General features: G+C 38.9%; 1 protein-coding gene across 3 annotated transcripts in view; it reads right to left on the bottom strand.

The window, feature by feature from the left end:
• The window catches only part of HERC3 (HECT and RLD domain containing E3 ubiquitin protein ligase 3), a 112,821-nt gene that overhangs the window by 32,161 nt on the left and 56,778 nt on the right, over nucleotides 1-23,882 (bottom strand). For all 3 annotated transcript variants that reach the window (XM_058721919.1, XM_058721917.1, XM_058721918.1), the window contains 13 exons: nucleotides 23,300-23,376; nucleotides 22,251-22,472; nucleotides 20,970-21,061; nucleotides 20,087-20,217; nucleotides 19,343-19,503; nucleotides 17,048-17,124; nucleotides 13,340-13,464; nucleotides 11,718-11,777; nucleotides 9,274-9,385; nucleotides 8,216-8,405; nucleotides 6,283-6,446; nucleotides 6,037-6,150; nucleotides 66-89 (listed from right to left, as the gene is read on the bottom strand). In XM_058721919.1, coding sequence (XP_058577902.1) covers nucleotides 66-89; nucleotides 6,037-6,150; nucleotides 6,283-6,446; nucleotides 8,216-8,405; nucleotides 9,274-9,385; nucleotides 11,718-11,777; nucleotides 13,340-13,464; nucleotides 17,048-17,124; nucleotides 19,343-19,503; nucleotides 20,087-20,217; nucleotides 20,970-21,061; nucleotides 22,251-22,472; nucleotides 23,300-23,376 — 1,549 coding nt within the window. The remainder of the gene's footprint in view (nucleotides 1-65; nucleotides 90-6,036; nucleotides 6,151-6,282; nucleotides 6,447-8,215; nucleotides 8,406-9,273; nucleotides 9,386-11,717; nucleotides 11,778-13,339; nucleotides 13,465-17,047; nucleotides 17,125-19,342; nucleotides 19,504-20,086; nucleotides 20,218-20,969; nucleotides 21,062-22,250; nucleotides 22,473-23,299; nucleotides 23,377-23,882) is intronic.

The following is a 23,882-nucleotide window of genomic DNA, read 5'->3' on the forward strand; positions in this document are numbered from 1 at the left end:
ATTACAGTGTTCCACAGAGAACAGTGCTGGATAAATATATAAGTAAATGAAAAAGGATCATTTACCTGTATTATAGATGGTCTAGCCTTCTGTATAAAGAAAAATAAAAAGTCTGTTACTTAGATTGCAAAACCTGAATTTTCTACTCCCTGCAAGTGTAAAATACAAACAACAAATCATATAACCCATCTATTTGGCCATGGAGAGAGCTAACACCATTTGAATGGCTGACTCGATTTTTGATAGAACATACCAGATGTTTTGATGGGTATAAACTGAGAAAAAAATTCAAAAACAATTATAAAAAATTTTAAAGACCTTTAAAGACCATTCACTGACTCCACAATTCACAGCATTAAAAGAATTCTCTTTCATAAGAAATTTTATTCTAAAACAGGAGCTTTACAACCTTGATTTCAGAGATTAATTTTGTTGGGTAAAGTGGATGTTGCAGATTGCATTTTGTCGGCATGTTACATCTCCTTCTTACATACACACACACACACACACACACACACACACACAGAGTTGCTTCTCTTAGAAGAAAACAAGTATTTAGAAAGCTGTCCCTAACACAACATGTGGACTAGTGCTTGTTCTACAGAAGATATTTCATCAATATGTGAATAAATCTAAATAAAATTTTGAGCAAGGGAATAATAATAAATTTTTTAAAACCACAAATGAAGCCTATCTACAAGGTCTGTCACCATTTCATTTACCAAGGGAAAAAAAGGAAATCTTTTTCCTGAAGGTTGTCAGGTTATATAACAAACATTATTTATTGATTTAATAGAAACAAAAACATCAACAATATATATCCTGTTGATCTGTAGCAGTATTTCTAGAACAGAAAACTGCAGTCTTATTCTCAGAGATCTGAGAGTGCTCCATTAATTTTTAAAAATTCTGTGGGTTCTTTAAAATGATATCCTTAAACAAAATTAATGAAGATGCATTCTCAACAACTTCCTTATAATAATTTTCATTTATTTTAAAGATCGCACTGGTATCATATACTTAATTGTCCAAGGGGAATGAAAAAGAAGAAAAGCAGTCTTCCTTTGTAAGTGATGCATTTGTGCCCAGGAAAAGGCCAGAACAGTCCTGGCCCGCTGCATGAAGGAAGGTTTAATAGCAGCTGAAAAGAGAATAGAGCTGAGTCATCTCAGGGCCAACAGGCCTGGGAACTCAAGCACCCAGGCCTGACAGTATGCAGTTCCTCTCCACAATGCAACTGGGGTTTGGTTTCAGTAAGACGTTTTGCTGTTCCATTTAATCATGAGGCTCATCTGCATTTTGATTTTACAGGTTTTTATTTAATTTGTAAGATATGGTTTGGTTCTATACCTATTTAAAGGCTATTGAATAAGAAGTATATAACTAGCTCCTTTTGTGTTTGTTTGTATTTCAATGAAATAATTTAACAGCAATTTTAATTAAAATCCATCCTGTTAATTCTTTAGAACTAGGTTCCTTTAGGGATCTTGGAACATTTCCCTAGACTGAGAAACCCGACTGGAGAGATGATTCCAGTCCAGTGAGACAAGGTATGGAATCACACATATATAATCCAGGCTAATTTCATTCTCATCCCTATATATCTAATTATTTTGTATTTAGGAACTGAAATCACTAAAATTTTAAAAAGCCCATATACCATCAAACATCACTCCACAAAATGATCTTCTAGTCTAGGTACCTGAAAAAAGTATGAGCAGCCTAAGGAAGCAGGTTTATTTTACAACTGGTGGCAATATTCAGAATTTTCTAATCTTCCTCTCAGAAGAGATTATTTAAGCATTATTTGCTTATTCTCAAGGATAAGAAAGATCTTTAACATGTGTTGGCCTATAAAAGCAAGATAAAGTTTTGAACACTTCAACTGTAAAAAGGACTGGGAGAGAAGTGACCACAGTGACTATAAAAACAGTTGCTGGCATTATGGCATCCTAGCTGTAAATACTTCAATACTGGTGTTTCTGTTAGGACAGCATAGTTATTTCAGACATCAATCAGGAGCTCTGTCTGCAGGTCCTGGCTCCACATCTCTGACTACCCTGCTGCCCCTCCCTGCAAGCCCTCCCAGGCACCTCTAGGTCCACCTCTGCAGGCCTGGTCCCTCCCATCACCCTTTGCCTGACCCCTTCACCCCTGGAAGAGCCCAGTTGGGGAAGTAGGCCCATGTCTCTTCTGCAGAAGGAGAGCAGTTATAATGAGAGCAAGGTCACCATCCTCTCAGGTAGGTGGGCTGGCTGGAAAGAAACACAGAACTGCCTCAGTTAGGAACCAGAGCCAAGGCCAGAGTTAACGGTCCATAAGACCCTCCTCCTTCCAGGGGAGGACCACAGTGCCAGGTCTAAAGAAGGCAAAGGAAGAAAGGGTATTTGGTCAAAAGAAGGAGCAGACCCGTATGAAGGTCTACTTATACATCCTTGAAATCTGCTGAGAGTAGATCTTAAGCATTCTCACCACACACACACACAAAAGCAAACAAAATGAGTTAGGTATGTGATCGATACGTTAAGTAACTTGATCTTGGCAATCATTTCATAATGCATATCAAAAATAATCACATTGTACACTTTAAAAACATACAATTTTATTTATCAAGTATTCATCAATAAAGGTGAGGGAAAATCCACTTATTATTCATTACCATCAATTAAAGGTAACTTAAGGGGCACCTGGGTGGCTCAGTCAGTTGAGCATCTGACTTTGGTTCAGGTCATGGTCTTGTGGTTCATGAGTTCGAGCCCCACATGGGTTCACTGCTGTCAGTGTGGAGCCCACTTCAGATCCTCCATCTCCCCTTCTCTCTCTCTGCCCCTGTCCCACTCATGCTCTCTCTCTCAAAAATAAATAAAATATTTTAAAAATAATAAGGGGCACCTGGATGGCGCAGTCAGTTGGGCGACCGACTTTGGCTCAGGTCATGATCTCACAGCTCGTGAGTTTGAGCCCCGTGTTGGGCTCTGTGCTGATGGCTGAGCCTGGAGCCTGCCTTGGATTCTGTGTCTCCCTTTCTCTGTCCCTCCCCTGCTCACACATTGTCTGTCTGTCTGTCTCTCTCTCTCTCAAAAATAAATAAACATTAAAAAGTAATAATAATAATAAAACACAGGTGCCTGGTTGGCTCAGTCTATTAAGCATCCGACTTCAGGTCATGATCTCACAGTCCAGGTTCAAGCCCCACACTGGGCTCTTTGCTGACAGAGCCTGGAGCCTGCTTCAGATTCTGTGTCTCCCTCTCTTCTCTGCCTCTCCCCCGGTCACAGTCTCTCGCTCTCTCTCTCAAAAATAAACATTAAAAAAATTTTAATGAAAGTAATTTAAAAAGCATATAAATTTATGTACGAAACAGGGGTGCCTGGCTAGTTCAGTCCGTAGAGCATGTGACTCTTGATCCCAGGATCATGAGTTTAAGCCCCATGTTGGGCATGGAGCCTACTTAATTAAAAAAAAAAAAATTAATAAAATAAAATAAATTTACGTACAAAAAGCTTTGGCATTCTAGATTAAAACGCAAGATAGCAAGAAATTTAAACTTCAATTTAACTACCTGCAATACTAAAGAAGAGATGAGCATCTGGTATTCAAGACCTATATGTGCTTATCATATGTTAAGAGAAAAAACGTAAAAAAGCTGTAGGGGCATCTGGGTGGCTCAGTTGGTTAAGCATCCAACTCTGGATCTCAGCTCAGGTCATGATCTCATGGTTTATGAGATTGACCCCTACATCAGACTCTGCACTGACAGCAGGGGCCTGCTTGGGATTCTGTCTCTCCCTCTTTCTACCCCTCCCCCACTTGTTCTCTCTCTCTCTCTCTCTCTCTCTCTCACTCACTCAAAATAAATAAATAAACTTAAAAAAAGTTGTAGGGGTGCCTGGGTGGCTCAGTTGGTTAAACCTCCGACTTCAGCTCAGGTCATGATTTCACAGTTCATGAGTTTAGGCCCTGCACTGGGCTCTGTGCTGACAGCGCAAAGCCTGGAGCCTGCTCCAGATTCTGTGTGTGTGTGTGTGTGTCTCTGTCTCTACCCCTCCCCTGCTCACATGCTCCCTCTTTCTCAAAGATAAATAAACATTAAAAAAAAATTAAAACAAAAAAAAAATTTGTAAAAGTTGCCCACTTAAGTACCTCCATTCACAGACTTCAATCATGATAATCCAGATTTCTAACACCAGCAACTTCTTTTTCAGAGTCAAAAAGAATTAGGGTTCATTAGAAGTATTTTATTCAGCATCCAGTCACAGAAAGGGCAGATTCAAAGTCAGAAGAATTGGCTTTTATGAAACTAACTAAATTGGTGGGAAAACTGTTGAACTTCTGTGGGCCTCCATTTCCTCGCCTACAAACAAAACAGCCTAAATAATTCATAAAGCTTATTTCAGCTCTTAACATTTTATTTTGCCACGACTAGCTACTTGCAAGTTGATAAAACAGAAAAGCTTCTTTTTACAATTTCTAAATTAGCATGTGAAAGCAAGAGTTCATTGCTAGCCTGCACGTTATATTTCCCATGTAAACCCATTTAGAAGATTCTAACCCATTTTTATTGAAAAGTATTTTGTTTTTTCAAGGTCAAGGTTATAATAAAAGCTTATTAAAAACACATTACTGTGTCTAGCACTGATCATCTATTATTTGACAAAGCAAATAATCTTTCTTAGTTAAATAAACCTTATACTCCTTGTTATTAGAAACCACTATTGCACTACTGACCTCCAAAAACTCTACAGGGAAAATACTGCCTCAGTGTAGTGATGTAGCTGTTAAACTGGCCAGGATTCACACCAAATGTATCTGCTACACATGACTTCACTAAATATGGTGGCCAAATTATCATTCTGTTTTCTGACCTAACTCCAATGTATACATACTCCACAGATGGGAGGTCCTAAAAAGACTTGCATAGGTCCCAAGCCAGTCTGCAATCAAACTGAGCAGCTCTTGCAGAGCCATGGTGACAGGCAGGAATCTTCAGTCCCTTGGATGGCTCATCTAACATATGCTGAGAGCTAGGTCGGGGATATGTGACATCTTCACACCCATAATCCCAAATCAGAGGTGGCCTACCGGGTTCAGGCACTGACATAAGACAACTGAAGTAAGCTAGCTACTGGAAGATGGTAATTAGCAAATGATCCTTTCCTCAATGTCAAAATCCAGTGACAGTGTGGACTGTGGCACATATAAGCCTCATCTAAAGAGCTACTATTGAACTCTAGCCAACTGGTACCATCTGGGAGGACAGGTCATGTTGCCAGATCTTCTAAGTTCCAAGAAAAACTAGAAATTCATTTTACATGTCTTGACTTTTTTATGGTAAGAGACATGTAACATAAAGTTTGCCATCTTTATCACTTTTTTTTTTTTTTAACGTTTATTTATTTTTGAGACAGAGAGAGACAGAGCATGAACGGGGGAGGGGCAGAGAGAGAGGGAGACACAGAATTGGAAACAGGCTCCAGGCTCTGAGCCATCTGCCCAGAGCCTGACGCGGGGCTCAAACTCACGGACCGCGAGATCGTGACCTGAGCCGAAGTCGGACGCTTAACCGACTGAGCCACCCAGGCGCCCCCATCTTTATCACTTTTAAGTGTACAACTCAGTAGTGTTAACTATATTCACATTATTATGCAGATCTCCAGAACTTTTTCATCTTGCAAAACTGAAGCTCTCTACCTATTAAACAACTCTCCATTTTCCTTCCCCCAGGTCCCAGTAACCACCAGGCTACTTTCTGCTTCTACAACTGTGACTACTTTAGATACCTTGATTTTTAAAATGTTGGCAACTAATTAAAGTTTGTACCATTCTGGCTGATCACCCATTTATGACTCCTTATTGGCCATTTATGATGTCTCAAACGCTTCAAAAGTTTCAAGAATGCAAAGCCAGCAAAAACACTGTGACATTAACACCAAAGTCAAGGACAAATTGTACAGCTCAGATTGGGCTTTTCTTGTCCTCATTTGTACTCTGAGAAAAGACTAAAGCTTTAAGAATATGCTTTAGATGAATTCTTACCATGCCTGCTTGATGCAAGAACCACATGAGGTAGTCTTCCTGAATGTCCACAAGATTGGAAATCTCAGGAATGTAAAATGTATCATATTCAACATGCTTCACTTTAAGATTTACCTGATGAAGAACCAAATGAGGACAATTAAAACCCAAACAACTGGAAAATGGCTTTCCAAAGACTACCTCGGTAGGACATTTGAGCCTACCATCTATTCACCCCTCTCCCCACTGGCTCCTCTCTATACTCACCTTATACAACTTCTCCAAGAGCTTGAGAGCTGCTGTAATATAATTGTTAAACAGTACGGGAATTAAGAATGTCTTTCTTCCTCTCAGTAGGTACACGACTGCACCTTTATAGAGGTTTACCAGCTTCATGAAATATTTTGGGCATACCTGAGACCACCAGTTATCTTTAGAAAGAAAGAAAAGACATGTTTCAGCATGTATTTTTGATCAATTATTTACGTCTTCTGCCTACTAGCTAAAAACTGCTCCGGCTAAAAAATAAACATTAGTCTAAAATATAGTTTCCCAAAACTGACTTTAAAAAGAATCCATTAAAGCATTTCTGGAGAGCACAAGAACCCCCTAGAGCTTTTTTTGTAAAGCTTGATCTGCTTTTTTTTCTCAAAGACTCATTCAGAAGGCCAAGCTAAACATTCAGTTCCAAAGATCCATGTGGACAAGATGTTAAGGCACATGTTGCAGGCAGGAGCATTCAGATATCATCATCTTTGCTGCCCTCAACTCTGCCTCCACCTACATCCTGTACCAGGGATGCATAGGACGACACACCCCAGAAGCAGCAGCAGTATGGAAGCCATGCCTTCCCATCAAGAGGTTTCATTAGTTGTGAAACTACTGTTTCTGTTTCTCCCCAAACTGTGCTTTCTCATAACCAGACAAGAAGGCTAGACCATTGGTTTCTACATTGTCAGAAATAAATTCAGCCATACTGAAATACTTAAAGGATGAGATGACATGATGTCTATGATTTTTAAAAAATATTTCAGCAAAAGTAAAAAGGTGGTGGTAAGGGGAACACAGAAAACAAAAAGGGCCAAATATTGATAATCGTGAATTTGTGTGAATAGGTACCTAGAGTTTTCCACACTGAGATATTCTTTTAAATTTAGATTTCTTTCATTAGAAGTTAAAAACAATTGTAAAACTAAACAACTCTGATCTCTTTGTACTGTCCTACCTGAAAAAATAAAAATTAAAATTAAAAAAAACCCTAAACGTCAGGTAAAATTCCTTCAGAGATTGCCATCTCTCTACTTCATAGCCTATTAGAACACCTGAAAAGATAGGCCACGAAGGGCTTTGGTCTTAAAAAAACAAAATTAAGGACTAACATATTACTAGTGCTTCCATTATTCTTTGTTTTTATATCTTCTGCAAAGGTAGAAGCAGTATGGAAAAGCCAGTATTCCATCCTCAGGAACACAGGTCTCTTTACTTATGGGGAGACACACTCAAGTAACATCCTAGTCCATTTGGAACACAGAAGTTACTGAGTTGCAATGAACACCTAAAAAATTTACCAGGAAAAAAAAAAAGGGAAAAACCCAGGTGACAGACTTTCTGCACTTGATTAATAAAAACATCTCAGGCGCTACTTCCATGAGACACTCTCCAATTCACTGAGGAACGGAAGGTTCTTATCTCAGCAAAGTGTCCGTAGCCTGCAAAAATCAGTGTGGACTCAACTGTCCTAAAAAAGAAAAACAGAACAAACATTTGGTAAGTCTCCACTAGGTCATTTTCTTCCTCTCCTCTTTTGGAGACCTGTGCATCACACCAAACTACTCATTTCACTCCCACCCCCTAAATTAGGAATAGGAGAAAGAGCAACAGATAGACACTAATTCTTGAGGCACTATTAACTACTAGCAAATGTAGGAGGTGAAAAAATAAAGTTAATCTAACTTTGTGAATATTTAAAAATCAAGACGAGTCTGGCATGAATCATTTCAAATAACCTAAATGATGGTTCGATTTGCTCATACTGCAAATATGGCCAGTTAGAAGACAACAGCAAAGAAAGAAAGGTTTGAATGTTAAGGATATTAAATGGCGACAAATAGATTCTCAGATCTCAGTCCACTGAGAGCCAGTGGTCACAACAATGAAATAAAAAATACAAAACCACTGGTATTGATTTTAGCAAATTCACCTAATACTTTGCTGGGGTTTGTATCCAACCGCAGAATGGCCATTGCCAGGGGAATAGTCAGTGTTATGTAATACTTGGAATCCTGGAGCAGGGGGAACTCAGGTAGTATTAAATAGATTCTCATGGCTTCAACATCTGGTGGTGAACTTGACAACTGAGGAATCAGGCAACTTTCAAAGCTGTTTAAGATCTGTATGAGAGAAAAGAATACTGAGAAATTCAAACATTGCTGAGATCTAGTTACCTGATCTCTAAATTCATAAGCTATTTGATAGACTCTCAACTCCCACTCAGTCGGTATGCACAGAGAATCAACCATGAGCCAGGCACTAGTGGTGCTTAGGAGATACACCAATGGAATGAAAAGTCAAACATCTCCACCTGTGCAGACTTCTCTGGAAGGGCATTTCCTTCAAAAGATTTAAGCTAAAAAGAAAGCTCAAGGTAGGTCAAATTCCCAAAGTGAATATTGTAAAATTAAGATTTATACAAGATTTATGCCTTCTTATCTTACACTCTTTTGTTTCTCTTTAAAGTTGAATTATTGCAATACAAAAATGCATTTTTAAGAATATACTCTGAGGGCGCCTGGGTGGCTCAGTTGGTTAAGCGTCCAACTTTGGCTCAGGTCATGATCTCACAGTTCGTGGGTTCAAGTCCCTTGTCAGGCTCTGTGCTGACAGCTCAGAGCCTGGAGCCTGTTAGGATTCTATGTCTCCCTCTCTCTCTGCCCCACCCCAGCTCATTCATGTACACACTCTCTCTCTCTCAAAAATAAACAAACATTAAAAAAAATAAAAAAGAAGAATATACTCTGCAGGAGTGCCTTGGGTGGCTCAAGTTGGTTGAGTGTCAGACTTTCGCTCAGGTTATGATCTTGTGGTTCATGAGTTTGAGCCCCATGATGGGCTCAATGCTGTCAGCCTATCAGCACAGAGCCCACTTCAGATCCTCTGTCCCCCTTTCTCTGCCCCTCCCCTATTTGTGCTCTCTCAAAAATAAACAAACATTTAAAAAAATAAAAAAAAGAATACATTCTGCAAATGTATAGAACTTACCTGCTCTAGAATCATGGAGTGCTGAGAGCTCATTAACTTCTCAAATAACACCCTCGTTGAGTTCAGGTCAATCCCAGGGATTTTGGGACTTGTTTTAAAATGTTCATCAATTCTAAACAAAAATTTCAAACGTGTGTTAATAAAAGAAAAACAAAGCAAACACTCTGTTGGGAATTAGAAGTAGGGAGACAAAATAGTCTATCCATACCGATCAGATTTAAATTTGACCCAGCAGACAAGCTGTGTAAAAATATTACACTTTAAGGAAGCCAAACAGAATCAAGCTCTGGATGGAACCCCTTTTCCAAGATGATCTTAAAGTTTTCAAGTGTTTTTTCCCTTCAATTCAAAGTACAAGCAAGTCATCATTTCGACTTGAGATTATCTTGAAACTTATAAGCAGAGTGTTATTTCCATGATTTACTCTTGTGTGTTTGCCTTTCTCTGTAATTATGGTACACTGAACTAGATGTAGAGATGCTGTGCCTAGGTGCAAAAACATCCCCTGTGCAAACTGGCCCAATCATCAACAAATGGCAGGTAGAACAAAACTCCTTGTTTAAAGCTTTTCTCAATAAAGTGTTTTTAAAAAAATCAAATCCACAACAAATACAAAGTTAACGTCTTACACAAGGGATACAATTACATACACCTAAGGACTAATTTCACTGATACTGTTTTTAACTTCCTAGCAACTAATCGTTTTTCCTAACTTTATATAAAGTCATAGCCTTTTTGAGACTTAGAATGTCTCTTTTAAATTCCCACTCTTGAATATACCAAATCTATTAATTACAAAATAACTTTCTATTTGCAAAATAGACTTCTGTTGATGGGTAACGGACACATCTAATAGTTTTAACACTATCTGACAGCAATGCTGTAACTCATAAAAACAGAGAGTTTCTAACATTAAAAAAACAACATATGCATTGAAACCTAAATGGTCAAATCAAGAGATGCTTGGGCTTTGTTTGTTGGGTCCTTTGTTGTTATTGCTCTAAAAATAGATCTACCCCAAACGCAGAAATTAATTCTGGTGTCCTATATGTAACCTTCTATATGCTTAGAGGTACTTTCTGTCACGCTATTAAGAAAAAATAAAACATTTTATCTAAATGTATTTATTCTTTGCAAAAGTGGTCTTTTACTTCAATCGGTTTCCTGTGAGGCATTGTTCATAAGCTATATAAGCAGAAATCCTGAAATAGTACAGTTGTCAGTTAAAAAAAATTAAGGCCTTACCCACCTCTCTATGGAATTCATGATCCTAAGGATGAATAACCTAACAAGTCTGGCCAAGAGCCATTCCCAACCTTCATAAAAGCTGTCCTTCTAGAACAAGGTTTCTCAACCTTGGTGCTATTGACTTTTGGGATCAAGTAATTCTTTGTTGGGTGGACAGGATTGTGAGGTGCTTAGCAGCATCCTTGGTCTTGGCCCACTAGATGCCAGTAGTATACCCCCCCCCCCCACCATTGTAACAACCAAAAATGTCACCAGACATTGCCAAATGTCCTCTTAGAAGATAAATCAGCCTGGTGGAAAACCACTTCTAAAAAACCAACATCAGCACAATCCTGAAGACTTTTCCCTAAAGGAAAAAGCTAAATATTAAAGCTGAAATAAACTGGATGAGCTCATTCCAGCTGCCCTAATGATACAAACAAATGACTTGGCAATCTCTAGCTTGTAACAGAAGAAAAGTTTCTGAGATGACCTCTTGCAACCCAGTTAGAGACATCATTTTTTGGTGGGGGAGGGAGTGGGATTCACATACAGAACTGAATTCTAAGTTCTTCTTGGGATTTCATTTGCCTGGTCACTGACAAAAAGGATTGAGAGATAGTTGAGAATTGGGGTCCCCAAAGATCAAAACCCGTGACAAAACCCTTCTGCTGCATGAGGTTCTTCAGGGGGATACCTGCAGAAGGGATAAGGCCAAGCAAAGAAACACTATTTTCTACCTGGAAATTCAGCCCAAATAATCTCCTGGTGAACTGGGCTAGACCTAAGTCCAAGGAACTCCTGAAGCTTCCTTGGAACACCCTCTGAGCTCACTGGTTTTGAGAAAAGAAAAATCTATGGGGAAAGCAAACCAATGAAACCCAGGAGATTAAAGAATTAAGAATTTAAGAACAAATACAGTACACATGTGGGGATACCATTTCAGAAACACCTGAGAAATCTTACTATTGATTACACCAACTCTTTCTGAGATAGTCTCTATGCTAATCTGCTGCTTTGCCAACCAGGCATGAATCAGCATTGCCCTTCCTGACACCCTCTCATTCATCATTATTAGGCATTCCAAGTTTTGCACAAATCATCATCAGTGAATTAAGGCCAACCACCATCAAAGAGAACAGAAGTCTTTCACTGCCTTTGCTGAGTAAGTATTTGCATCACATGTGGGTATTTTTTTAAGATTCTAAATCACTTACTTTTTTTCAAGAAAACTTCCATTCCAACAGGCTGCAGAAGATAATATCTGAACAACACCACTGCTCAGAAAGAAAAAGGTAGGCAAGCCTTTAATAATTACAAATAAATGGTTACTCAAGCCTCAATAATAGATTAGTCATCTATTCTAGGGTTTCATTAATAGCAGCTCTTTCTTACCCAGATGAAGCCTTGGAAAACGTACATTTGCTGTAGAGAAACATTGTGTCACATCTCAAAATAGACAAGTACTTAAGTTTTCCATAAGTCATGTTAAGATCAAAAGTACCAAAGCTACTGAAAGAACAATTCTTGTACCTGATAATGATCTCGAACAACCTTCTGCCATCAACTAAGATACTCCCCAGCTCATCTCCCAACACAAACAAAATATAATCAAAAAAGAGATGTTGAGCTGTTATCTCCCAAACACAGAAATTGTCTTTGCAAATTAATAAGTAAACAACCACTGCCTTCTATTTTGTTTCTTATCTGAGAAAGAAACTGAAAATAAGTGAAGTGAGTGTTTATTCCTATTACCTAGATAACAGAGGCTCTGGGAAAATAGCTAGTGTCTGAAGACCCAGAATGAAACTGCGTGTGAAGAGTCTTGGACCCTCTCATCTAGTATATAGAAAAGGGAAGGAATACAACAAATACATGGTTAAGGAGGGGGTTGCAATAACTTCTGGGTCAAGAATGGTCTTTAGAGATAACTTCTTCCATCCCCTCGTTTTATAAATGAGAGAACTGGGAACTAGTAAACTGTCAAGGTCCTAGGGAAGCGGAATCCATCCTGCCCCTCTCATGATGAGTCTAGTCCCCTTCCCTCACCCCCACATCCTTCCAGCCTGAATTCCTCATCAGACCCACCTAAGGTTAGAGAAATTCTGAGGACCGCCATGAGCTGCTTAAGGGCATTCCCAATGATCCCAGTGCACCCCAAAGTTTAGGGCCCTGGTCATTTGCCCTACTACACTCTATGTCATAAAGAAGATATACACATTTCAGTGTACAATGTACACAGAGCATGATTCATTCATTCCCAAATATTAGATGGCAGAAAAATGAAAATACTAAGGAAAGTCAATGAAAATGTATAAAAATGTGCACAAAAAAAATTTCTCCTTTAAAATAAGCTGGATAAAAGGCATCAATCCTTTTTACTTTATTTTCTCAACTTGGCATTATATTACCATCTTGACTAATCATTCTGAATGTGAAAATGCGAGAAATTATTCAGGTTAGGTAAGCTAACATTTGTCTTACTTTTGGGATGCTTTGGGATCCACATATGAAGAAACTCTTGAGGTTAAACCATAATACTGAGCTTTTTTAACATAAAAGCCAACCCATGCCTTCATCAGTCAGGATTTTTAAGATCTGAATAAGGTAAGGTTAAGGGACACACTCTGAGAGAATGGGGGCAAAAATTATTATGTTATCTGGGGCTAAGGACACCAAATCCTCAAGAAATACGTGCCAGAAAAACAAAAACAATAAAAAGATTCCCTAAAATGTAAAACTCCATTCATAACCTCAATACGGAAGTAGGGGAAATTACTGAGCTAAAAGATTCCAACGTACTCTGGAAATATGAAAATGAAAACAAGCAGCCACATACTTGATTGTATTTGCATTGTTGTGTTCTGAGAGTTTTTGTCTCCAAACTGCTATGGTTTCATCATTTATTAGACTGGTGTAATGTGCTTGGTTCATCGTCCTAAAGTCAACAGCAGGGGAAGAATTCTGGAGGATTAAATATAACAGTAAAAAAAGAGAAATTATGTAGGTTGGATCTTTTCTCTTTCTCCTCATATATTCTCAGTCTTGTGTTCACAGGAGCTGGGGTGTGCTGCCCACACCCCCCTCTACACTCCCTGAGCTGCTGAGAGCGTAAGCTCCCAACAGCTCCCAGCTGGGCTACACTCCGAGAACTGCCCTTGGCCACTGCTTCATCCCTCTAATGTCCAGGGGCAGGTAGAGGTGTAGTATAAAGGCTTAGCCTCCTTGCCTCCACTCAGGACTGGCTGAAGAGCCATCCTGACTTCAGAGCTCCCGAGGAGACTGGCTTAGGCCTCTGTTACACAGATCCACAGTCTCTCCCTGCAGGCCCAGGGCTGCCTCCTTCAGCCCTAAATAGATGCCTTCCTACCACACTCCCCTGAAAGACTGTTTCAACATAAATCTCAGTCTCACAGCCTGTTTCCCAGAGAAACAAACCCAATAGGGCTTTTCCACACTTCTTTCCCCTCTGCTTTGGATCACTTTAACATCAAGGCTTTTAAGGTATTGATCATTTGCCATAACTAGTCACACAACTCCAACAAAATATATTATTAAAAAGTTCAGTTATAATCTATATTGCAAATAATCTATGAAAATGTAATGACTCTTAATTTCTTGTTCCAGGTATATAGTTATACATTTGTAAGGAAGGTGCCAAAAAGGACATGTCAATAATGGCCTAGACAATTCCAAATGCTACAAGCATTATACATCCTTTCTTCAGTGAGATTTTAAAAAATATAAGCACTTTTGTTTTCTATAATTTATCTTATTCAACTGATATTACCCAAAACCTATTCTTGATCTAGAACTAAGAAAAAGTTGAAAGTGCTTTATACCCTCCATAACTGTCACTAGAAAAGAGGGAAAAGGTTATATTAAACCATTCATCCATCAATTCATAACATGATTATTTTTTCCTCCTTTGTACCTACACATGAAAATACAACTTCCAAAGTAAATTTTCTTTGTTACTTCCCCCATAGTTGTAAGATATTATATAATAAGGGGAAAGGAGAAAGGCATATAACAAATCACACGTTTGACAATGTTTTTGATCATCTGGGTCTTGATAACTATTTTATTAAAATGGCCACAGACATCTAAGAGAGAACAAATTCATCTTGAATGACACAGAGAAAAATCATAAAACAAAGTAGACACTTGAACACACACATGCAAGACTGCCTCTTCACCCTAGTCTTAAAACCACTGGTGTTATCTAAATTTTAATTACTTTCCTCATTTACAGTGGTGGCTGAACAGAGACTCTAACATATACTTACAATAAAACATTTCACGTGGAACTACTTTCTCATTCTTCATCGCATGTCCAATAAACTACAGATGTCCTGAATGAAGTATAATCTCAGAATCACTTAAAGACTCAAGAAAAGGATATGAATTTTCTGTGCCTTCTAATTATATGTAGGCCAAAAAGAAAAAAAAAACTGACCTAGGATCAACTTTTCTCAACTTTGGATCATGAGAGCCTTCAAAATCTTGATGGCCAAGTCACACTCTAGACCAATTAAATCAGAATCTCTAGAGGCATCAGTGTTTTTTAAAAGGCCCCTAGCTGATATCAATGGGCAACCAAGGTTGAGAATAACTGTTGGGAAAGAGAGAATTATGTCACCTACAGGTGCACATGCACCCTAACATCCCAACATTCCTTATTCAATCCTATCCAGTGAACAACAAGAAAGGAAAAAAAGGGGCTATGGTTTGCATTCACCAAATTTCCAAGACGTGGAATCAAAGGTAGTAAAACAGTATCTATACCCAACTCCTCCCCTTCCTTCTTCCACCTCAGACCTAGCATTCACTGAATAAGCTGTGTTTATAGAAATGGAGGCCGTCACTACACAGATGCTTTTCTCTTAGGTCTTTTAAGTGATTCTTCAAGTGTGATGGTAACAGGGCAAACATATGATTTTATCAGTCTCTGTATCTAAACAAACATCTATGCTCAAGTAGAAGTGCACAGGCTTCAGTTTTAAAGAGAAAGAGCAACACCTTCCTAAATAATAGTCTATCTTTAGTTTCTTTTTTCTTTGTTATCTTACATTTTTAATGCATACCACTCTTACCAGTGGTTTAACCTTTAATCTGCCCTATTTCTTTAACCTTACATTATTTTAGATTCTTTTCATCAATGTTTTGTTTTCCAGTCCCAACAGTGTTAAGTACAATAAATTTTAAATCCAACTACTTAGATCAGGTACTGTATTTATAAAAGTAGTAAAACTAAGTTTTCATGTTAACTTTCACAGGAAAATTAAAGTTGGACAATTTTATTCAAGTCAATTCCTAGGGAAATGAATACTTCAAACTCTAATACTTATGGACAAAAAATTATTATCCTGCAGAGATTTAGTGCTTTTCATATTTCACTTTACTCGCATTTTGAAGAAACAAAAAAGCATCTCAGTTTTCCAAGATTTCTCTGTGAAGCACTGAAGCCAGGCCTAAAATAGGTCTAACACAGCAGTTCCAAATCACCCCAGATGGTAGCACTAAACAGAACCTTCTCCAGGCTCCTGACCTGCAAAATATCTAATTGTCCACTTCCACCGTCCAACCTGAAGCCACAGACTCCAGCACAACCTCTTCTACCACATCATAGAATTATACTGACTAGATTTAAAGATGGCAAAGTATCAGTCGAATGGGGAGAATTTCCAGGACTCATAGGGCCCTTGTCTCCACAGCTCCTCTTTTCCTCCCAACCAATTCTGATTCCTCTGTCATCACGAGTAACCCTTCCCTGCTCTTCCATGAGAGGATAAGAATCAATGCACGATACATGGTTGGTCCTCCATACATGCTTCCTGAATAAAAGCGGGTGGGCGAGGAAGAAGAGAGGAGAGAAAGCACAAAAATAAGGAAGGGAGTGCAGGGCAGGAAACAAATCTGTGCCCCTGGTTTCAGAATGACTTCCTTTGTCCAAGAAGAACAGAATCAATTAAAAGCTCTGTCATAGATACTGCACCACTTTCTCTTCTCCCTTCAACCCTGCAAAGATACTGGAATGTCATTCTTCCTGACTTACCCACTACAGTGACATTGGAGACAATCTGAAAGTTTAGTGTGGTGCTGTGAGCAAATGATAAATGATGAAGGATATCTGAATACTGTATCATCTCTTTTATATTTTGCATATACTCAATCACATCAAACATACCCACTAAATTTTCAAATACCTAGCATTTGTTGCTACTTAACAGGGAAGAAATGGAAAGTCAAATAATAACAAAGTTATTACAAACTCTCTGGGCCTCCTTAAATATCTTTTGGAATACAGACATAAACAAATAATTTTAAATTATAAATCAGAATCCTACGATTAAAATACCAGGAAAGTTATTGGTACTTCACAGAAGCAAAATAGAGAGAATGTCTTCAAGTTCTAGTTGGCTTACCTTAATAAGATAAAATTGTTAGAAACAAAGAGTAACATTGCTCTCATGTAATTGTTTATAACAATAAATATTGGTTCACCATTATTCCATCCCCAAAGAAGAGTGAAAAGAAATTTTACCTCATATTTGGAGCAAAGTACGAAAGTTTGGTCTCCTCCAGAGAAGATCTGCTTAACAATATGATATTTAAAGCGATCTGTCAAAAAAAATTTTCAACAGCACATTTTTCAGTAATTAAGCTTTTTCCATGATCCCCTTTTCTAATATTCCAAAATACGCTTCAGACTAGTTTCCTATCCATTTTATTTATATCAGAGAAGAAACCTTCTCGCCTGGCTCTCTGCCCAAAACTGTTTCTACTTCGATTAAAAATAAATGTATAAAATGGTATCCCCCACTCCAACCCTACCTCCACCCCCTCCCTAACTGCCAGCTAATCCTGACCTTGTTTCTATTTTTCATTCTCATCTTTCATGCCACTGACCTGAAATTTTAAATAGTCACTACTATCAACAGTAACATGCCTAAGAAATAATCCAACATCAGACTGTGGTGGTCTCTAGCCCCTTCAGGATGAAGCTTGTCATGTAAGGACCTCCATTTCCTACTCCCTGCTTTATCTTCCATCACACCATATCCACAGTGACTTTCCAATACCACCACATTGCTTTCATTGCTAACAGACCACACTATTCCCTACCTCCACATCTTTTCCTTCCACCACCACCCCCCGTGCACACTGTACTCTCCATGATGGTGCCTCCTAGGGCGAAGTTGCAACGGTGCTCCTGGAATTGTGTGATTCCGTGGTACTCACCACTGCCCACTCCCTCACAGTCCTCTACCTGGCTAACTCCAAATCATCCTTTAAGACACAGCTCAAACTTCCTCTAACCGGAATACTCCTTGATGCCTTCCTCTGTGCTCCCACATTACCATGAAGGTTCCTAAAACCACAGCATTTACATAATGAATTGAAATTTACCTACTTAACGTTATAAAATCATCCTGGCAAACATCCAAACACAAATTTATGATCACATAAATTAGGTCGTAATGAAACTTTAAGAATTTGTGGTTCCAAATTAATTGATACAACACTTGAGTTTTTAAAATTGGTATATTTCTTAAACACATGCATTCCTAGCATGACTACAATGCCTTGGGGTAAAAGAAATTCTCAAATGACAGAGAAGAGGACAACTAGCCATTCCTTCACTGTGGGGAACATCATCAAAACCAAATTTTGTTTATTTTATATTGTAAGTTCCACTACATTTTTAGATGCTCATATATTCATTCCATACATCTTGACTGACTGAGAAGTCTGTGCCAGGCCTTGTGCTATATGTCAAATTTACAAAGAGAAAAAGACTCAGTCCTTACACTGAAGTTATAAACTAGCAGAAAACTTATGGTTATTATTGTTTAAAAAGAAAATCCTAATCGGGGCACTTGGATGGCTCCACCGGTTAAGCATCCAACTCTTAATTTCAGCCCAGGTCATGATCTCACAGTTTTTAAGACTGAGCTCCGCACTGGGCTCTGTGCTGACAGCATGGAGCCTACTTGGGATCCTCTCTCTCTCCCTCTCTCTCTACCCTTTCACTGCTTGCTCTCTCTCAAAATAAATAAAAATAAACATTTTTTAAAAATCCTAATCAAGCCATAAGTCACTTTATAGTCTTCAAAATCAAAGTTATTATTAAATCACACTTCTTTTTAATGGCTCTCCGGCTCCATGTCAGCCCCTGGATTTATTATTTCAAGCCACTCATATAGAGTGACTGCCTTATTTGGATTTCCAATGAAATGGATGTTATGTTATTTAACTTATTTTTTTAAGGGAAGAAAAAAAATGGCATAAAAAGAAATCATGTCATGATGTTATGACCAGAGTAGCAAAAGTAAAGGTAACACAGCACAAGCATAAAGAGCACAGGCTTTAGAATGAGGCAGACCTGGGTTTAATTCCTGTCCCCAGAATCTATGTAATCTTGGGCAAGTTACTTAACCTCCTTAAGACTCAATTTCCTCATCTCCAACATAGGAATCATAACCACCAATTCTTAAGGTTGTTTTTGGTGCTTAGCTTAAGTAATGGAGCTTGGTTAAGCACTCAATAAACATTAACGTTCATTATCAGCAATGATAATAAATAAAATTTATACACCACCACCAAGGTCGTTAGGGCCAAAGTAACATTTTTTGCTTGATCTCAATCGAGATCTCTAGGATCTTAATTATAAGGCCTCATGCATAGTAACTACTCAAGAATTTGTTGATCAATGTTAAAATAATATATCTCATATTTATTTCCTCCAAAAGACTTCAAGGTAAAAAACAGATATGTGTTCTATAAAAATTTTTTATCACTTAAAATACCATTAAATTCCAATGAAAATCACTCTTACCAGCTCTGGCTGAAAGCTGGCCACTATGGGCAGCCCAGTAACCTTTCACAGGGGATGGGCACTTAACGTTACAAGTGTGTCCCGTTCCCAATTGACCTCTTGCTCCACAACCAAATGCATAGATGAGTCCAGAAGAAGGCACGAAGGCTAGAGTGTGTTGTCTGGGGAAAAATAATTTAAAATAACTTACCAGCATAGTTTCTACTAATAGGGACATATACTCAGACTCTTTTAACCACCACATATGAGCACAGCAATACCTAGGGATGCCCCTAAGAAATCCTACCCCACATTTACATGTGACTGTTTGCAAGCAAGCAGCAGCTGGCTCTCCATAATGCTGCCCTTCTCTGAGACTCTAGGCAACAAGAAGGATGGGCAAGACTTAGAAAAGGCTGCATGGCCTGCTGTATTTGGCCTGTGGGATGACAGAGAAGAAGCAGGGTGGACCAGGCAAAATTTCCAAGAAGTTCTTTGAGGCTCTCTCACTTTCCCTTCTTCATGTCTTCCCCCCTATCCTACCAGTCTTTATCCCAGAAGAAACCTAATGTCCCCAACTTGATCCACTCATCTCAAACCCATCCTTGTCACACACTGCTCAGATTAGACTCTCTCCAAACTTTCCCCATAGGTGTGTATGCAGTTGAGATCTCTTAAGATACTGATCCATATGCTTGGTCACGACAAAGACAAAATTCATTTCTGGGTCTTAATAGACACTAGGAAGCTCTGAGGAGCACTCACCGGCCACAAGCAATCTGCGTTACTTCACTGCCCATCAGCTCCAGAACTCTTCTTGGATTAACCTCATCGTTCATGGAATCATGTCCAAGTTGCCCACAGGAACCAGCACCAAAGGTAAACACACCTCCACTCTAACAAGGGACAAATACCACATGACTGCACTGTATCTCTGAGTTTGAGTACACTCCTCTAAAAATCTCTGTATGCAAAATTCTTATCACAGCAGTCTGTACAAGAACACTACACTCACATGATCCTTCACCCAAATCACATCTTTAGTATGTTCATTAAATAAAAAATAATAATAATAAAGGAAATTAAAACTATATCTTTATGGAACAAAGACAGCACTGCTCAAGGGAATAGGCGCCATCTTTAAATTTCAAAAGTTGTTTAAAAGTACAATGATGTGTTCGGAAGCAAACAAAATAAGGAGAAACAGAGGTAGGTGACATGGCATGATTTTGCACAATCATTCGTATATAATAAATTAAATGCTCCACAAACTCCTTGGTGAGTGAGCTACTTTATTCCCTGCTGTACTTGAATAAATGCTAAGACATTTTACTAAAGTGAATCTATAACAGTATTTGTTCAATGTAAAAATACATTTTCATTCTCTCTAGATATAACTGTTTTAGAAGAAATAAGTTGATAATTGTAAAACATTAAGTACATTGCTCTTTATTTTTCACATATTTAATTGTTTTACAGGAACAAAAAATGTTGCTATATATTTTAAGATTATATTGAACTATTTTTAAACACCATCACTATGCTAAAAAATGCTATCAAAAATAATCAAGTAATAATAATCATCTGTGTCATATCTAGCACCAAAGAAAGCATCACAGAACAAACCAGAACGCTCTGAGTCCCTTACTTTTGTGAGGACTGCTGTGTGTTCTTCTCCACAACTAATATAGACGACTTTTTGGGTTCGTAAGAGTTTCACATGGCAAGGAGACTCTCGATCTAAAATAAGAGAAAAATGAGAATGTCACTACCATTTTGTCTTTGAGATGAAATATCAAACACAGCTATCTTGACATGAATTTTGGGTCCCCCTGGATTCCTGACTCACATATTCTCCTTTCTGCCTACACGTCCACTGGAATGTCTAGCAGATACCATGTTTTTTTAGGGTTATTTATTTATTTTTGAGGGGATAAGGGGCAGAGAGAAAGAGGGAGAGAGAGAGAGAATCTCAAGCAGGCTCTGCACTACCAGCATGAAGCCCGATGTGAGGCTTGATCTCAAGAACCATGAGATCATGACCTGAGCCGAAATCAAGAGTCTAACACTTGACTGAGCCACCCAGGCATCCCAGACGTCTCGTTTTTAATACATCTAAAACCTAACTCATGGTTTCCCCACACTTTCCAACTCTGCCCACTCTCACCGCACGCACCACACACACACACACATGCACATGCGCGCACGCACACACAGTTTTCCTCATTCCATAAATGGTACCTTTATCTTTCTAGTTCTCTTTTTATTTCAAACCACACACCCAACAATGTGAAAAACTAACTGGCTCTGCCTTCAAAGTATATTAAAATCCAACTTTATTCCCGCTGTCTCCAAACTGGTCTTCTAGCCTCCCCTGGACCCATGATAGCCAAAGTGAAATTAGATCACTCTTCTCCTCAAAACCTCCAGTGTCTTCCCCTTTCACTGAGGGAAGCCAAAATCTTTCCTTTGCCTTATAGGGCCCTGCGTCACTGCGCCTATACTGCATCTCTGATCTCCAGCTCTGCTACTCTTCTCCCCTCTCATTTCACTCGAGCACACCATCTATCTTCCCACATCACAGCCTCTATACACCCTGTTCCCTTTGACTGCAGGGCTCTGTCTGCTCAAATATCTTATCAAGCAGACCCTCCCAGGAAGCCTTATGTAAAACAGGTTAACTCTTCTCTCAAACCCTCTGACATACTATATATTTACTGGTCTGTTGTTTACTTCTGCCCACTAGCATGCAATCTCCACTAAGCCAAGGGTATTATCTTTCTTGTTCACTGTTGCACCCTTAGTACCTAACATGGGTCCAGCACATAGCAGACTCTCAAGAAGCATGTGTTAAACAAATAAGCTGGGCTTTTGAAAAAAAAAAAAAAAAAGAGAGAGAGAGAGAGATACATATAAAGAGTTTGCTTACCTTCTTCATCACTGAGCCCTAGCTGCCCTGCATTATTCATCCCCCAGCCAAAAACTGCTCCTGAGAGAGACAGGGCAAAGCTATGAGCTCCTCCTGCAGCCACCTGAGCCAGGGGGATGCCCTCCAGGGACCTCACCCTCTGTGGGCTAGCCTGGGAGGGGAACTCCTTCCCCAGGCCCAGCTGCCCATGGCTATTCTTTCCCCAGGTGAAGAACTGACCATCTGAAATAAAAACAGGATAACTAGTATTATGAGAAATGATACAAGTTCCATTCACAAAAATAACCTCATTAGAACAACATAGTTGCCCAGCAGAGTCATTTGTTAGTTGCTCCCCTGCAACGCACCAAACTCTCCTGAGAGCAAGGGGACAGACACTTCATACTATTAAGACTGCCAAAACCAAAATTCCCACTTGTCATGACAACAGAGAGATAAACTGAGTCTTACTGCCCTTTGAAGGCTATGAACATTTACGCAAAGAAAAAATTAAATGTTTACGTCAATTCGGTTTTGAATAGGCCAGTTACTAGGCTTAGATCCACTAAACAAGCTGAACTAGTTCTAACCACACCAAGATCATGAAACCCAGGGCTCATAAGGTCCAGCTTCTACCTGGACTATCTCACAGAGGATCAAGCACATGTTGGTACCAACTTCCCCTCAAATTTATTCTAACATGGAATGCATTATTATTTGCTGGCTTAGGTTTCTCTAACACCTTCTTTTTCACTTATTTAGAAGCTTGATAGAATGTAGCTTGACTGTAGCTACAAAAAAACAATCTTCTGTATGTTCAAGAGCACTGAGGTTGGGTCCTTCCTCCTACTCATCCTCCCCTGAGAGCACTGATGACCACCTTCTTCATTGTCCACACTCTGAGAAAAGCTGCACAAAGGCTGTCTGAGAAATGCCACTGTCCAACAGCACTGCACAGACCCTAACCAGTTAGTTAAAGGTGTCCAGTAAGATAACATCACCTACAAATGCAAAGAGAAATGTTTCCCAAATTAACATAATGTTAGCATAATATTTCAATGTTACATTACCAGCTGCAAGAGCCAAGCAATGCCAGTTGCCACAGGAAACTTGTAATATCGTCTGCTGGTTCAGTTTTTGTATTAATCTGAAACAGAAAAGGTTTTCCTCTTAAGAGGCATGCACAATGATCAGGAATATTCCCAACGGTTGTAATCAATAACATCTTTCCTAGAAGACTTTTAAAAATCAAATACATGATCTTACATGATGTAATTCTACTAGTTCTTTCACCAACCTCCTAGGTTAGGAGTTACTGTTAGGCAGCTACTGTTAAAAAACAAAACGAAACAAAATAAAAAACATGTCTGCACTTAAACCGACCACCATAACTCTGTTAATTCCCACCTTCTCATCTCCAATTGAGGGGCAAATGGAGTAAGTTATGGAACAGAGATGCCCAGGAATATGGCTGGTGTCTAAATGGTTTTCAAAATGAGGGCAATGCCATGATCCAGCAATCCCACTTCTGGGTACATATCTAGAAGAATTGAAAGCAGGGTCCCAAACAGATACTTGTAGACCCATGTTCAGAACAGCATTATTCACAATGGCCAAAAGGTAGAAGCAACTCAAGTGTCTATCAATAGATGA

The sequence above is a fragment of the Neofelis nebulosa genome, chromosome 3 (genome assembly GCF_028018385.1).
Source record: "Neofelis nebulosa isolate mNeoNeb1 chromosome 3, mNeoNeb1.pri, whole genome shotgun sequence".
In the NCBI taxonomy this organism is placed as follows: Eukaryota; Metazoa; Chordata; class Mammalia; order Carnivora; family Felidae; genus Neofelis; species Neofelis nebulosa.